This window comes from Rhagoletis pomonella, unplaced genomic scaffold (assembly GCF_013731165.1).
Source record: "Rhagoletis pomonella isolate Grant_MI unplaced genomic scaffold, Rhpom_1.0 Rhpom_scaffold_00003, whole genome shotgun sequence".
NCBI classification, from domain to species: Eukaryota; Metazoa; Arthropoda; class Insecta; order Diptera; family Tephritidae; genus Rhagoletis; species Rhagoletis pomonella.
This window is the reverse complement of record NW_023458557.1, coordinates 5,611,575-5,626,414: the sequence shown is the minus strand read 5'-3', so window position 1 is coordinate 5,626,414 and position 14,840 is coordinate 5,611,575. Positions and strand designations below refer to the sequence as shown.

The 14,840-nt window shown below is 40.9% G+C and overlaps 1 protein-coding gene across 1 annotated transcript in view; it reads left to right on the top strand.

Moving 5' to 3' along the window:
• Positions 1 to 4,631: 4,631 nt before the first annotated feature.
• The window catches only part of LOC118735007 (transmembrane 9 superfamily member 2), a 119,537-nt gene continuing 109,328 nt past the window's right edge, over positions 4,632 to 14,840 (top strand). Inside the window, exons 1-2 of the mRNA XM_036464609.1 lie at positions 4,632 to 5,653; positions 5,704 to 5,863. Of these exons, the coding sequence (XP_036320502.1) occupies positions 4,647 to 5,653; positions 5,704 to 5,863 (1,167 nt within the window). The 5' untranslated portion in view covers positions 4,632 to 4,646. The remainder of the gene's footprint in view (positions 5,654 to 5,703; positions 5,864 to 14,840) is intronic.

The following is a 14,840-nucleotide window of genomic DNA, read 5'->3' as shown; positions in this document are numbered from 1 at the left end:
ATTTAACACTGTTTACTTTCTTCTCCAGCACTGGCCACCATACCACTACCCCATACAGAAGTATGGGCCTCACCACGACGGTGTATATCCAGTGCACTAGCTTCGGGGTTAAACCCCATTTTTGGCCGATTGCTCTCCTGCAGCTGTATAGGGCAACCGTGGCCTTCCGCACCCGCTCTTCGGTGTTTTGAATCCAGCTTAATTTTTTATCCAGGACTTTCCCCAGGTATTTAGCAGATTCGCTTAATTTTAGTGTGGTCTGTGCCAGCCTTTGTGTTATCAATGGGGGATTTTGTACCTTCTTGTAAACAGTACAAGTTCTGTCTTGCTTGGGTTTACCCCTAACTTGTTATTTTTTGTCCACCTCTCGACTTCCTTCAGTTTAACCTGCATAATGTCACATAGAGTCTGTGGAAATTTCCCACTTACTGTTAGTGCAAGATCATCCGCATACGCAATAACCTTACAGCCACCCCCTCCATGCCACACAGCAGTGAGTTTACCGCGACCCATAATAGAGGGGATAGGACGCCCCCTTGCGGGGTGCCCCTCTCTACGATCCTGGTCAACGATACCACCGCCAGCTCCGCCCGAACGACCCTGCATCTCAGCATTTGGTTTACGAGCGCAACTAAGCGCGATTCGATGCCCAGGCCCGTCAGTGCTGCCGTTATCGCGCGCGGCATGATGTTGTTAAAGGCGCCCTCTATATCCAGGAACGCTCCTAGCACATATTCTTTGATGTCTAGTGATCTACTACTACACTATTTCATGTAGCGCCGTTTCTGTAGATCTACCTTTCGTATAAGCATGTAGTGTGGTAGAGAGTCCGTCACCAACCGACTCTCTGATACGGACCTCCCCCAGTATCTACGTAACCTTCAATTGAAACGACGACAAGGTGATGGGCCTGAAATCCTTTGGGTTGTTGTGAGACACCTTCCCTGCCTTGGGGATGAACACCACTCTTGACTCCCCCCACTTTCTAGGGATATGGTTAAAAGCTAATACTCCCTTAATTATAGCGTGTAGCCACGCTGAGCTTAGCTGAAGTGTTTGCTGCAGCTGTATGGGGGCAATGCCATCCTGGCCTGGTGATTTATAGGGCTTAAATGTCCCAATAGACCATATGACCTTTTCCCTAGTGCGGAAATCTCCAGTGACCGAAAGATCTCCAGTTAAATGTGGCTGTACCGGCATGCTATCCGTGGCACCCGGGAAGTTTTTGCAGAGAAGCAGATCCAGTGATTCCTCCTCGGTCTCAGTCCAGGAGCCGTCAGGTCTTTGCAAGCATCCTGGGGCTTTCTGGGCAGCACCTGAGGGTATCTTTCTGAGCCTGCCTGCCTCTGAGATAGACTCCACCCCGTTGCAGAAGTCTTTCCATGAGGTTCTTTTCGACCTTCTTAGGAGCTTCTTGTACTCTCGTAACGTTGTCTTGTAGGTCTCCCAATGTCCCTCACTACCAGACACAGTAGCCTGATTGAAGGTTTTCCTGCAGTTCTTGCGTGAAATCCTGATTTCTTCATTCCACCAGGGTGGCTTTTTGCTACCCCGGTGCTGCTTTTTGGGGCATGCAATGTCTATTGCCTTACTGCAGGCCCCCGTAAAATGGCCGACAAGATATTCCAGCTCCTCTAGGTTTGCTGGAGTAGCCGGCTCTCTATCTTGTGGCAAAAGCCTATCCAGCTCTTTCCGATACCTATGCCAGTTGGCATTTCGCAATTTTCTAGTTAGAGGAGCCTTGGGCGTTCCCCCAACTACCTCGAATTGGATATATCGGTGGTCGGGAAGTGGAAGGTGCTCGAGGAGCATTCCTTCTCAGAGATAAGGGTAACGTCCAGAACCTCCCTTCGGGATTTTGTAAAAAAAAGTGGGGTCATTCCCCCTATTTGCAATAACAAGCTTAGAGCTAAGTATGAAATTAAAAAGTGACTCACCCCGTTCGTTATCATCGGAACTGCCCCAGGTGTGATTGGGGAGCATTCGCATCACCTCTCAAAATCAGCGCCTCCCTCGTGCTGCTAGGTCTTTAACGCAGATAGTTGGCACCTCCTTGTCGTGCGCTAGGTACATGGATGCCATCTTAATTGGTCGTCCGTTTACACTTAGACTGACCGCTGTTGTGTCCTCGTCGCTAAATTGTGGAAGAAAGAGACACTTTAGTGTGATACTTATCAATATGCACGTCCTTGGTCTCCCTGTTGAGGCTCCATTTACCAGTCTGTAGCCCGGCGCTTTCAGCCCACAAACGTTTTGTCCCACCACCCAAGGTTCTTGGATTAGGGCGATGTCGGCTGCCCCTTTAGCTGTTAGATGGAGCACCAGTGCAGCTGAAGCTGCTCTACAGTGGTGAAGGTTAATCTGCAGTACCTTCACCATCTTGGCCGTTGTCGCCCACGTCGCCTGTTAGGGTGGAGTTGACTGCGTCTTCCTACGTCTTGATCAACTCCTCCTCCGTATAAAGCCGAAGCATGCGTCCGACCCCCAGCGAAGACGTCGATGAGGCATTACCCCCGGTCAGTTCGTCCATCGGTTCAACCTGCTCGGATTCCTCCTCCATCTCCACGTCGCTGTTGGCCTCTTCCGGCTCTACCTCCGCGATCAGGTTCTTCGCTGCGTTTACGTCGTTGCTGTAGACCTTAATTTTGGCCATGTCACAGCCGTAACGTATGACCCCGCTCTTTAGCTCCAGCCACTCTACGGAGTCCTTATTTAGAAGCAGGACAACCTGCATCGTCGCTTTAACGCTTTCGTTGATCTTTACCACCTTCCAATTTTCGGTAGGTAGCTCCGGGTTATAGAGCCTTATGAATTTCAGGATCCTTTCTGGCTCCGCTGGCCTGCAAGGCAGCCATGCTCTCGCTCTCGGTCGCACAGGTAAGTCCTTGAAGTCGACCGCCCTGAGCTTCGCACCAGGGTAGATTTCTGCAATACCTGCGACTGTATTCTTATAGATCTCCGCTGATCTAGCATCATCGCATGCTATAACGCGGATGTTATTTTGGAAACACCCCGCTCCCTTGCAGGTTGGCGGAGGTCCCGGATTCTCCAATATAATGTTAATGCAATGTCGATCATCGCGGCCTTAACCCACTTCCATTGCTGCCTCAGGGTGAGGCTGTCTTTATTGCTCTCATCAATGACGCCGAGCAGGATCTGCTCCTTGGCTACTTCAGCAAAAGAAGGCCCCTGCGTTCTGACCCTCTTTGCATAGTTGGGCGTATTTTCCCCCGATCTATTGCGCTTACTGGAGGGCGCCTGCGGCTGCTTCTCCTCCGGCTTGCGGTAGTCGGGCAGGACTGCCTTTGCCCAGTCGATTTCTGTGAGGATCTCCTTCACATGCTCTTCTTTCGCCTTGCTACACAGGTCAGGCGTTGTGGTGAACCTTTGCAGGATTCGAGCAGCCAGCTTCCTCTGTCGATAGCCCGCTGCAGCTGGTTCTGGCCTCGTGAAGGCCGTCTGCGCCCCAGATTCAGCCTTATCCCCGGCTGCAATCTGCATGCCAGGTTGGCATCCAGTGCTGCCAGGAGTTTCCCGGGGTGGACTCCTTTGAGCATCCCCACCGCCGCTTTCCTGCGTTTTTACGAGAGCTTGGCCCGGTTTCACCACTGGCCTTGGTTTCCCGCTAATTGTCATCGCACTACGGCTGGTGGAGGTACTCTGCATCGCTTGAGCTCCTTCTTTAGTGGGCCGAGACCCTTCCGACGCTTTAAGGGGGCCGGTCGCTTTATAATTTGTTTTTGTTTTTGTTGTTGTTTTTTGTTCATAATTGATCCCACGGGCTGCGGAGAAAGGGGTTCGTCCGCCCGGGCAGAGATCCGCGAGGCCCAGGTAAGGCCTACTTACATCCTGGGTGTGGCCGCCTCCCAGAGGGCTCTGTTCGCGACTGGGCTATTTAGGAGCCCCCAGCCTTGCCGATCCTCGGTACGGTGCGCGTGACGCCTTGATCCAGCCCCTTCAGACCTCCAAGCCACGATCAAAAACCATTTCCATATGACTACGCTATGAAGGAGTTTAGCACATAGCACCGATTCCTGATCTTAGCTGAGCACCATTCTGACATCGCACAGAATCCTCTGTAGTGCCCATTTGCCCATCAGCGGCTATAGTCGGCGTAAATGAGCTGGTTTCAATTAAATAATTAAAGCAAATGCTACACCTTTTTCTGGAACTTCGCTACATTTCCTTCTGCTTCCAAAAAAGGTCCCTGTGAGAGTGTCAAATTTTAGAAGAAAGCTACTTACAAAACCTTTAATAATTGAATCATGGTAACAAAAAAATATATTTGATAAACTGAAAATGTTGTTGACAGACAACATTAACAATTTTTTCTGAGTAACTAAGCCGAAAACATGGATTTATGCCGTTACGAGTGCTCTTCTGGGCCACAGTACATTGCATTAAAACTTTTACTTAAATTTGTTTTCAATTTTCCTCACTGTACAATAAAATCAAAGATTTTCGACATATCGGACTTATTGATGTAAGTTTATAGTAAGCTTACCACAAATATATTTTATTTATTGGGGAGCTTTGTTGTATAGCCATTAACACGCCCAGAAAATTTCGCTAACACATTTAAAAATATTTGAAGAAAGTTTTAAACCGATTTCATCGTACATTTAGTAACAGAGACAATTTGATACATGATTTTTTTGTATTTGCAGGTCTGCTTAAAAAATTATACTGGTGGTGAAATGGAAAGTGATCGACGAATTATGGTACTAAAAAAGGGAATTAGTCTTAACTATCAGCATCACTGGATCGTTGATAATATGCCTGTTACTTGGTGCTACCCCTTGGATAACGATAAACAATACTGTAGCACAGGCTTTCCTATGGGTTGTTTTGTCCGGCCAGATAGCGATGAAGCGTGCCTTGTTAACCCTAATTACAATCGTCGCGGTTTTTATTATATTTTTAATCATGTTGATTTACGTATCACATACCATGGTGATCAACCTGAAAATAGCGCCGGGTTCCGAGGAAATGGTGGCCGAATAATATCTGTTAAGATAATACCACGTTCAATTAATCACCTTAATCCTTCGAAAATAGATTGCGATAATACGGACCCACTTGCTATACAAAGTAACTCACTACGTCATGGAGAGCAGTTTTCAATTTCTTATACATATAGCGTGCAATTCAATATGGATAATTCGGTAAAATGGTCATCACGATGGGACTATATTTTAGAATCCATGCCGCACACAAATATTCAGTGGTTCTCTATCCTTAACTCTCTAATAATTGTGCTATTTCTTTCGGGAATGGTTGCAATGATAATGTTACGGACACTGCATAAGGATATTGCACGATACAATCAAATGGATAGTGGTGAAGATGCGCAGGAAGAATTCGGCTGGAAATTAGTACACGGGGATGTATTTAGGCCACCGCGGAAAGGAATGTTGCTATCAATTTTTCTTGGATCTGGCGTTCAAGTTACGTTTATGACCTTAATCACATTAGCATTTGCTTGCTTGGGGTTTCTTTCACCTGCTAATCGAGGAGCGCTTATGACTTGTGCAATGGTTTTATTTGTCTCACTGGGCACACCAGCAGGATATGTCTCAGCAAGGATTTATAAGAGTTTTGGAGGAATGAAATGGAAAAGCAATGTTATTCTTACTTCAGTAGTATGTCCTGGGTAAGATAATGCATTTATTGACATTCGGGTTTTAACTTTTTTTTTATTAGCGTGGTGTTTGGACTCTTTTTCGTAATGAACTTAGTCCTTTGGCACGAAAGCAGCTCAGGAGCGGTTCCCTTTAGCACGCTAATAGCCCTTCTAGGGCTGTGGTTTGGAGTATCAGTGCCGTTAACTTTTGTGGGAGCTTATTTGGGATTTCGAAAACGGGTAAAACCATCAACATTTTTATTGTTGTTACTATTATTATAACTATTATTATTATTAGTATTCTCTATATATTATTCTAAAACAAGGCGCTTATTCTCAGCGATCTACAAATCGTACAGAGACTGTTTGTGCGAGATTTACGCAATTTATTTGAAAAAACTGCATGCGTTCGAGTAAGCGTTGGCTTAGCTTCGTAGGCTGCGGCGTTTGTGTCTTCCAAGTTAAGAATATAATTTGGCCATGACGATTTGGTTTTGCATAGCCATGTTGGTCCATTCCACCAAATATTTAAATTTTCTAGTTCGGCAACGGTCGTGCCACGTGTTGCACAATCTGCCGGATTTTGGAGGGTACCAACGTGATGCCACTGCTTCCGTGTTGTTAACGTTAAGATTTTGCCAACTCGGTTTGCCACGAACGTTTTCCAACGGTCTTTGTCCCCACGTATCCAACAGAGGACCACAGTTGCATCTGTACAGAAGTGTATATGAACGAGAAATACATAAAAATTAGGGTAGAGAAAGGCTAAAAAAATGTATTGCAATTTTTCGATAGGAATCGAAGTAATTCAATTATAAAAAATTTAGTTATCGAAAGTTATCGCAACGTATTATTCAAATTGATCAATGTTTATTGAGTTGTCGAAATTTATAGGCACAGAAAATTGGTTGTCGAAATTTACGGATAATTATCGAGCCATAAAAATTTATGGGTTTATTGAAATGTGTCAAGTAAATGAAATTCATCAAGTTATCGAATTATGATTATTTATTGAGTTAACAAAATTTATCGAGTAATCGAGTTTCCATAGGTAAGCGAAGGTTTCTGCAGCCGAAGGTTACTGCAGCTTTATGTAAGTGCAAGCTGCGTAAGCTGAAGTTGAGCCATCGCAAAAGGTATGCAATTCGACAGAGGAAATATCTTCAGGAGCGAAGTTGATGTATCTTGGAATCGTTATTCGGTGAATAGTAGCTAAATTTTGCACAATTTTCTGCGAACGGTCACTCAGACCTGCTGGAAGTTTTTCCTCCCACTGCAAGCCCGTTGTGTAGCCGTTCGAGGGATTTACTTTTGTTGTCCACATCAGCTTAAATATCATTTTCGCTGATACTATTAGCGGAGTGATGAATCCAAGCGGATCAAATAGTCGGAGAATAGAGTCAATTTCCGATTTCATTTTAAAATGGAAAGTATCTGTTGTAGGGGTACAAAACAGACCAAGTGTCTTAATGGCTTCATTGGAATTGAGTTGAAGTGGCCTTTGTTTGGATCGATGTTCTGAGGGTATGGACTGCAGGAGGGCATCATGGTTGCTTGCCTACTTTCGGAGCTCCATTCCAGCTGATAGAAGAGCACCTTTAGGATGTTCACGGATTTTCAACGCCTCTTGTAATGAGTGACTATCTGTTTGTACATCGTCGACGTACATTTCGTGCCGTAATACCCTTTCTGCTAATGGAAATCGTTCTCTTTCATCCACGTCCATTTGATGCAGATTTGGCGCAGACGCAGTGCCAAAGGGGACTGTTGTCAAACAAAATTCTTAAATGTGACCATTGTCAGGTCTCCATAGAATTCGCTGGTATTGAGCATCATCAGAGTGCATACGAATGCAGCGATACATTTTCTGAATGCCTGCTGTAAACACATATTTGTGGGTTCTCCAATTTAGTATGACGGCTGATAAGTAATTAAGTAATGGCGGTCCCACACAAAGTAAATCGTTTAGCGATTTGCCCTTTGTGTCTTCGATGAGGTTTCATAAACAACGCGCAACTTCGTGGAGGAACTTTCCGCTTTTATGACTGCGTGGTGTGGTAGGACGCAAGACGTGAGGGTCGGTTTGTCTGTGGATGAGATGACTTGATGATGGTCTTCTGATCCCAGTGTGTACGAATCGGTACAAATATCTCTAAACTTGAGCCGGTTTCCTCGGGGGTTCCTCAAGGTTCAGTCCTTGGTCCTCTTCTATTCAGGTTGTTCATAAACGATGTTTTTCTTACATGTAAATTTGCAAATATTCATGCCTATGCGGATGATATTCATATATATCTATCTAATAACTTAAGAAATATCGATGTATTAGTAAGCCAACTTATGGGTCGATTACGGATGGCAACACAACCACGCTTCGGTTGTCAGCTGGCAATGCAACTGGAAAGAAAATTTGTATTACGAATGGCAACTATCGTCAGTTGCTGTAGAGTTATCGATAATCGAAATTTGACAGTTCAACAACCAGCAAGCGGCTGCAAACAAGCTGTGCGAGTAAAATTAAATTATTAAAATAAAGAGTTTTAAAGAAAAGACAGAAATAAAGCTAAATTTATCACAATTTATTTGTTTAGGAGGAAGAGAAATGCATGAACGCGTTCTCAATCAGGCGACACTTAAAGGATAATTCCAATCCTCTAGAGCTAACGCGTGTACTACAAGCAAAAGTTAATGGTTTCTTTTGTTATCGTTTTGTGTTCATTTTCAAAGCATATTGAGGACTTCCAAAAGAAGCTGTAGTATAATTGGTTAATAAACACATGAACCACTTCGTTCAACTTCAATACCTCCGCTCATAAAAGCTTGCGCACGTCTTCGATTTTTCGCAGAAGGAAGTGCCACAGCAATGACTTTAATTTGGAAAACTGGGTGTGTCCGTAGTTTAAAAGAGGTGCTTCAATTGATAAAGGAAAAAAATTGCAATCAGTGTTCGCTTTTGTTTCGCCAAAAGGGCGTTGTTCCCGGGAACTAAAATTTCAAGATATTGGTTTGTTATTTTCACCATATTCTGTAAAAGCAAACTGCATTGCAAAATGTTAATATCGTTCAAATTATTAAATATATGACACACTTTTCAATTTTCGCTCCTAAATACATTCCAAAAATATTCCCAGCAACCACTAAAATGTAGTCGCCTGTATACACATTATGTAGCAACTGCAGTTGTCAGTTGAAAGTTGCCAGTTGCCATCTGTAATATCGTTTTGGCAACTAGCAACGCAACTGAAGTTCGATTGCTATCGATAATCTACCCATTAATTGTAACCTGGCTGCCATTGAGCAATGGTCTAAGGATAATAATCTTCTCCTGAACTCTAGTAAGTCATATGTATTACCAATTGCAAAGAAGAAGCTTAATACTACTGCCATACCTCATTTAGTTATTGGTAATAAACCATTACAACTTGTAAGTAAAATCACTAATTTGGGCTTTATAATTAACTCGTCTTTGACCTGCACTGATCACATAAATTCGGTAGTTAGTAAAGTTTATGGTACTCTACGAAATCTACGCCAAAGTGCAATATTTACGCCCATTACTACTAGGCGTAGGCTTGCACTTCAATTGATAATACCATTAATGACCTATTCTGAGCTGGTTTACAATAAATTGGACTCGGTTTCAGCTCATAAGTTATCTGTACTATCCAGTCATGTCACTCGGTACGTTTACGGCCTAAGAAAATTTGACCACATTTCGAAGTGGAGAACGAGTTTGCTGGGATGTGAAATACATGCTTACCAAACGGCCCGGAGCTGTATATTTCTTTACCGGCTAATCACTACCAAGTCGCCTTCTTATCTTTATGACAAGCTGATATTCCCAAAATCTGAGCGCACCAAAGATCTTATTGTACCCAATTTCAATTTCGCAGCATCGACTAGACTGTTTTTCATAAATATTATTAGAAGTTGGAACTCCATTCCGACTGCACTAAGAGGCAAGTTAAATAAAAGCAATTATAAAACTCTCATATATTCACACTTCTATAATAACCCAAGCAGGCCATCAGAATTGAAATTAGTATAGTTTGGAATTAAGAATTATCCATTATTTACTTATTTATTTATTTGTTTTTTTTTGTCCTGTGTAATCTCTAATGTATTCTATGTCCTCTTCATGTGTACCAAATTTTGTTGTACTAAAAAAGAACACAATTCTTATTGTACTAATGTAACTCTTTGTTGATAAATAAATTCAAATTCAGTGGAAAGTGCTGGGGTTATTTGCTGGAGGTAGAAGTAATCCTCAATGGCGCTGGAATAACCGTGGCGAAATTCCGAATTAGCAGTTAGACGACGCTCGAGCTGATAATAACGATTTAAAGCCATTTGCCTTGATCGACTTAAAGTCTGATTTAGATCAAAAATAGATTTTAAGGGTAATCTTACCATATACGTGCCATCTTCTAGACGGGTATGAGGACGTTGGAAGAACTCTTCACACCATTGGTCCTCGTCAGAGTATTCGTTGAGATGGTACTTGTTCAAGCCCGTAAAAAAGCTTTACAAGCTTCTCCAATTCAAGTGTGGAATGACAGCAGCAAAATTTTGTTGATTTTGCGTACGGTTGAGCTATACTACCGGAGAGAATCTAAACCAGTTTAGTATTTTGTGCGATCGGTTGGCAATGAAAGCCCCGCCGCACTCCTGGTAAAATGATTGGTCGAATAGATAGACACCAATAAGCAAATCAACTTTGCTGGATTTGTGGTATGAAGGGTCTGCCAGAGGAAGGCCATGCAGATGTGGCCACGATTGAGGCACTATGATATTTGTTGGCAAACAAGACGTTATTGAATTTAAAATATAAGCAACATCGACTAAAGTGCTGAATTTGCGATTCGTAAGTGAGCGCAGATTGAAGCAAACCGTGCCACGGCAATAGTTGCTTGAGTGATTACCCACGCCAAGAATTTCGATTGCGTTTGGATTTTTCTTTAACCGTAGAGTTTGATCGGTGTTTTCGGAGATTATGGTTCCCTCGGAACATTGCTCCAATAAAGCTCTCACCACTGTAAACTCACCGGTTTCGACGTTTTGTAATTCGACAAGTGCAGTTCCAACAACACCTTGCGTTGAGGGCTGCAATTGGTTCGCGATTGTATATTGGCTATGGTTACCGAATGGGTGGCGAATACATTTTCTGAATTCGTTCGCCGCAGTATTGCCGGAGTTGCAACGCACAGCGGGACACCCGAATATAAGCTGCGGCCAAAAGTAGTAACCGTACTAGAAATTCGCTGAAATTTCGTATATGCGCTATTCGGCACTTTGGTATGAAGATATGTGGAAAATGGTAAAATTCAACGCGCTCTCATGCCCACAGCTGTTGTGGACGGAAATAGTAAAACTTATCCGATTTTGATGAAATTCAGAGCATATGCTGGTTTTAATGAGAAAAGCATAAATTTGAAATGAAAATGTTAAAATCGGTTTACATTATCGTCCAGTAATTACAGAAAAACAGGCGCAAATTTAAGGAAAAAAGTAAGTGCTCCTGGGCCACACTGTAGAAGTGAAACTTACGTTACTTATCTATCTATACATTGTAACGGACTCTCCTGAGTGCTGGGCGTAGCTCTCGGTCGTCCAGGGTCCTGTAAGGAGTAAACACCTTATCTCCTCAAGAAATTAGAACACACTCGCTTCTAGTTTACAGCCTCTTTATTCGCTATACTCTCGCTATATCTACTCTCTAAAGTATAGAACTAGAGTAGGTTTAAACCCTACAGCTAGCACCAGTCTCAGTGGTTAAAGCCCACTTCGAATATACAATAATAGACTCGGAGGTTGATCCCTCTTCCACTACCCGTGTGACCCACGTTGCGACGCGTGCCACGTATGCCTAGCTAATGAACAATGCTTGTTAGCACTGCTCCTTTTATACCATTTTTGTCCATCCGCAGACAGTTATCCTCATTACAATTGTTTGTGCTCTTACATTTTATGTAGGTATTGTATGTTGTACGTATTTCTTATACTGTGCATACAAAGTAATAATTCAAAATATATTAGTGGATACATACATACGTACTAGTTAGTATAATCCAAATAGATGCAATTCAATAAGCTTATGTACATACATACGCATATATATAATAATTCAAAACATAAGTGTGCATATATATATATATTTGTACATGTGTGTATACAATTTCAAATCAACAATTCAGGGTAAATAGTACAAAGGATATATATGTATGTGTATATAAAAGTTGTTGTGGGGCCCAGGGCCACAGGATCCGGGGTCCTCACAACATACACACATCTGCTTTTGCTTAAGGTTATATTTTTTCGCTTTTTTTTCTATCAATGTAGATACCTACCTCTACCACTGTTCGTTTTAATAACATTCATGTTATTCTTTTTTCCATTATCTTCATTTTTATCATTATGCTCTATCGATAACAAAATCGATTATAACGTCCATCAAAATACCGATACCAAAATCGATGACAAATTCGATAAAAATTTCAATAGCAACATCGATAATACCATTGGTAGCTAAATCGATTAGAAAATCGATAAAAATATCGATAACAAAATCGATAAATATCGATAACAAAATCCATAAATATCGATAACTAAATCGGATAAATATCGATATTAAAATCGATAACAAAATTGATAAATATCACTAACAAAGTCGATAAATATCGATAACAAAATCGATAATTATCGATAACAAAATCGATGATTATCGATAACAAAATCGGTAAATATCGATAACAAAACCGATAAAAATATCGATTATTTTATCGGTAGGTCTCGAGAATCCCGAAAATCTCTAAAATCCGAAAATAGTTCCCAGATTGAGTCTCTGTGTCTCTCTCTATATCCTTTCCTCTTTAATTACCTCTATTTTAATCTTTCTTCCCCTATCTTCATCTTTGCTTTTATTGGTATCCTCATCCTCCTCTTTGTCTTTACTTTTATGTTCATAATTTTTTTTAGCTACATATTCCCCTTCACGTTTGTTCTTATATATATAAGTAAAGTGTTTAGATTTACCTTGGTCTTCATTTTTGCCTTTATCTTTACGCATCTTTATTTTTGTTGTTATTTTTACCTTTGCCTTTATCCTTTTCTTCATTTATGTACGTAGTCACCTTTACTTTCATTCTTGTATTGGTCTTTTTCTAAGTGTTATTCTTTAACCTTTTGTTAGCAAATTTTTGTTAAATTTATAGATACCATATGCATCCACATAAGAAGCACTTGTTTCAGCCCCAACCATTTCCGTTGCACCATTTCCATTGCATATACACAAGAAGTACTTGTTTCAGCCCCAAGCATTTCCGTTGCATCACTTCCGTTGCATCATTTCCGTCCCAACCAGATCCGTGTGCAATTTCCGCTGAATTTGCCAGTTTACTCCCAACCAACCAACCGCCGCTAAAGAAGTTACACTTCAAAAATATGTTTTTTGATGAAACTCGGTATGCTCTGCTCGTTTAAGCCAGAATTTTCCAACTTGGAAGATAATAAAGAATTTCTTATTACGTCCACCTTCTACACAACTTTTTTGGCTCCAAGTACTAAATTTTATGAATTTTGGAGAAAATGAACAGGCACATTTATTTTATTTCTAAAGAAGTTCATATTTCTTCATTTTAAAAATGCCACAACGAAAACATTTACAATAGGTGTGTACTCGTATTGAGAGGACAAAATTCTCCAGCAGCAAAAGTTCTGAGAAGTTAGCAGCATTCGCTCTCAAAGAGACGAAATATCAACAGAAGTACGAGAACGCAAAATTTGCAAAAACTTGCAACCTTCGAAACAGCTGATCACTTGCACAGTTGCCACTGGTGATTAATTTGGCAATTTATTTTCTGTTTGTTACATTTTCCCCCGATTTGGCATTTTATACAATTGAATAGTTTTCGATAAGAAAAGCCTTTTTAAAATACAAAGTAATTATATCGGAATGAATAAGTTATTTTTCTCATAATTATTTGTGATATCACATGATGACTCATTCAACAACAAGAGTATCTCCTCCAAACTGCCATCATTGATTCAAAAACAATGTAATAGATAAAGCCACAGATGTAGCTTTAAAATTATAAAATTTTAATTTCAACAATCAACCTACCAAAACTGAAAAGTTCAGCAAAACAACATTTCAGCATGCTGCATTTAAATCTATTTTGGTATATTTAAAGGTAAATTATGGTACAAACGAAAAATTTCATACGGCAACCATAGGCAGCACATACTAAAGTAAACAAACTGGATATTAATAGCAAATTAGCGAAAAATAAACACAACAGACGTTGTGCATATTAAATTTACTCATTTTTTCGTTGTATACTAGCATTAATAATGAAATTTACAATAAATAACTCAAAAAGTCCATATTTTCTTTTGTTTATTTACAAACATGTGTTTGTGATCAGCTGATTTTCTTACTTGCAAGTTTTAGCTAGGAAAAATTTTTCCAGCAGAAATTTGCAGCTCTCTTTCACATTTGGCTCTCTCAATTTCCCCTACTTTGCAAGTTTTTTGGGTACGAGAACGCAAAACCAGTAAAAGTTTTCTAAAACTTTAGATAGTTGGGCGTCTTGTACACTCCCAATACCTGTATACTAAATTATGTTCACCATAGGGGTATTCTCTGAGTCTTGCAAAGCCCTTGCATGGTGCACAGATTGCACGGTGAAAACCGGTTTTCGTATGGGACAGCTTTGCAAAAAGTGCAATCCGTGCACCGTGCAAGGGCTTTGCAGGACTCAGAGAATAGCCCTCATATGTATTTACACTGAAACTTTCAATTTTACTTACATTTTATACAACAAAAGCTGAGCTAAAGCCAGCAGGACTCTTGCCATCGAAAACGGATCTCGTCCAGAGAAGCGTCCATTTTTGGCTGAATGTTGAATGTGATTAGATTAACGAGTCATTAATATCTACATCTTCTTCAATTTCCATTTTATATTGCATATTGTTTATTTTATGTACACACCAGAGTCTTTCCCTTCAGCTGTACAATAAATCTTAATCTTAATAATATTATAAATGTGAATGTAGCGATGTTTGGATGTTCACGCTTCTGTTCCTCAATCACGTGAGAATGGCAAGACGGATTTTCTTGAAATTTGACATCCAGACAGCTAATAGTCTGGAAGGAAGTATAGGCTATCGATATTTTTCGATAAATTTATCGATAACTGAGTTATCGGTCAAAATGTGATTG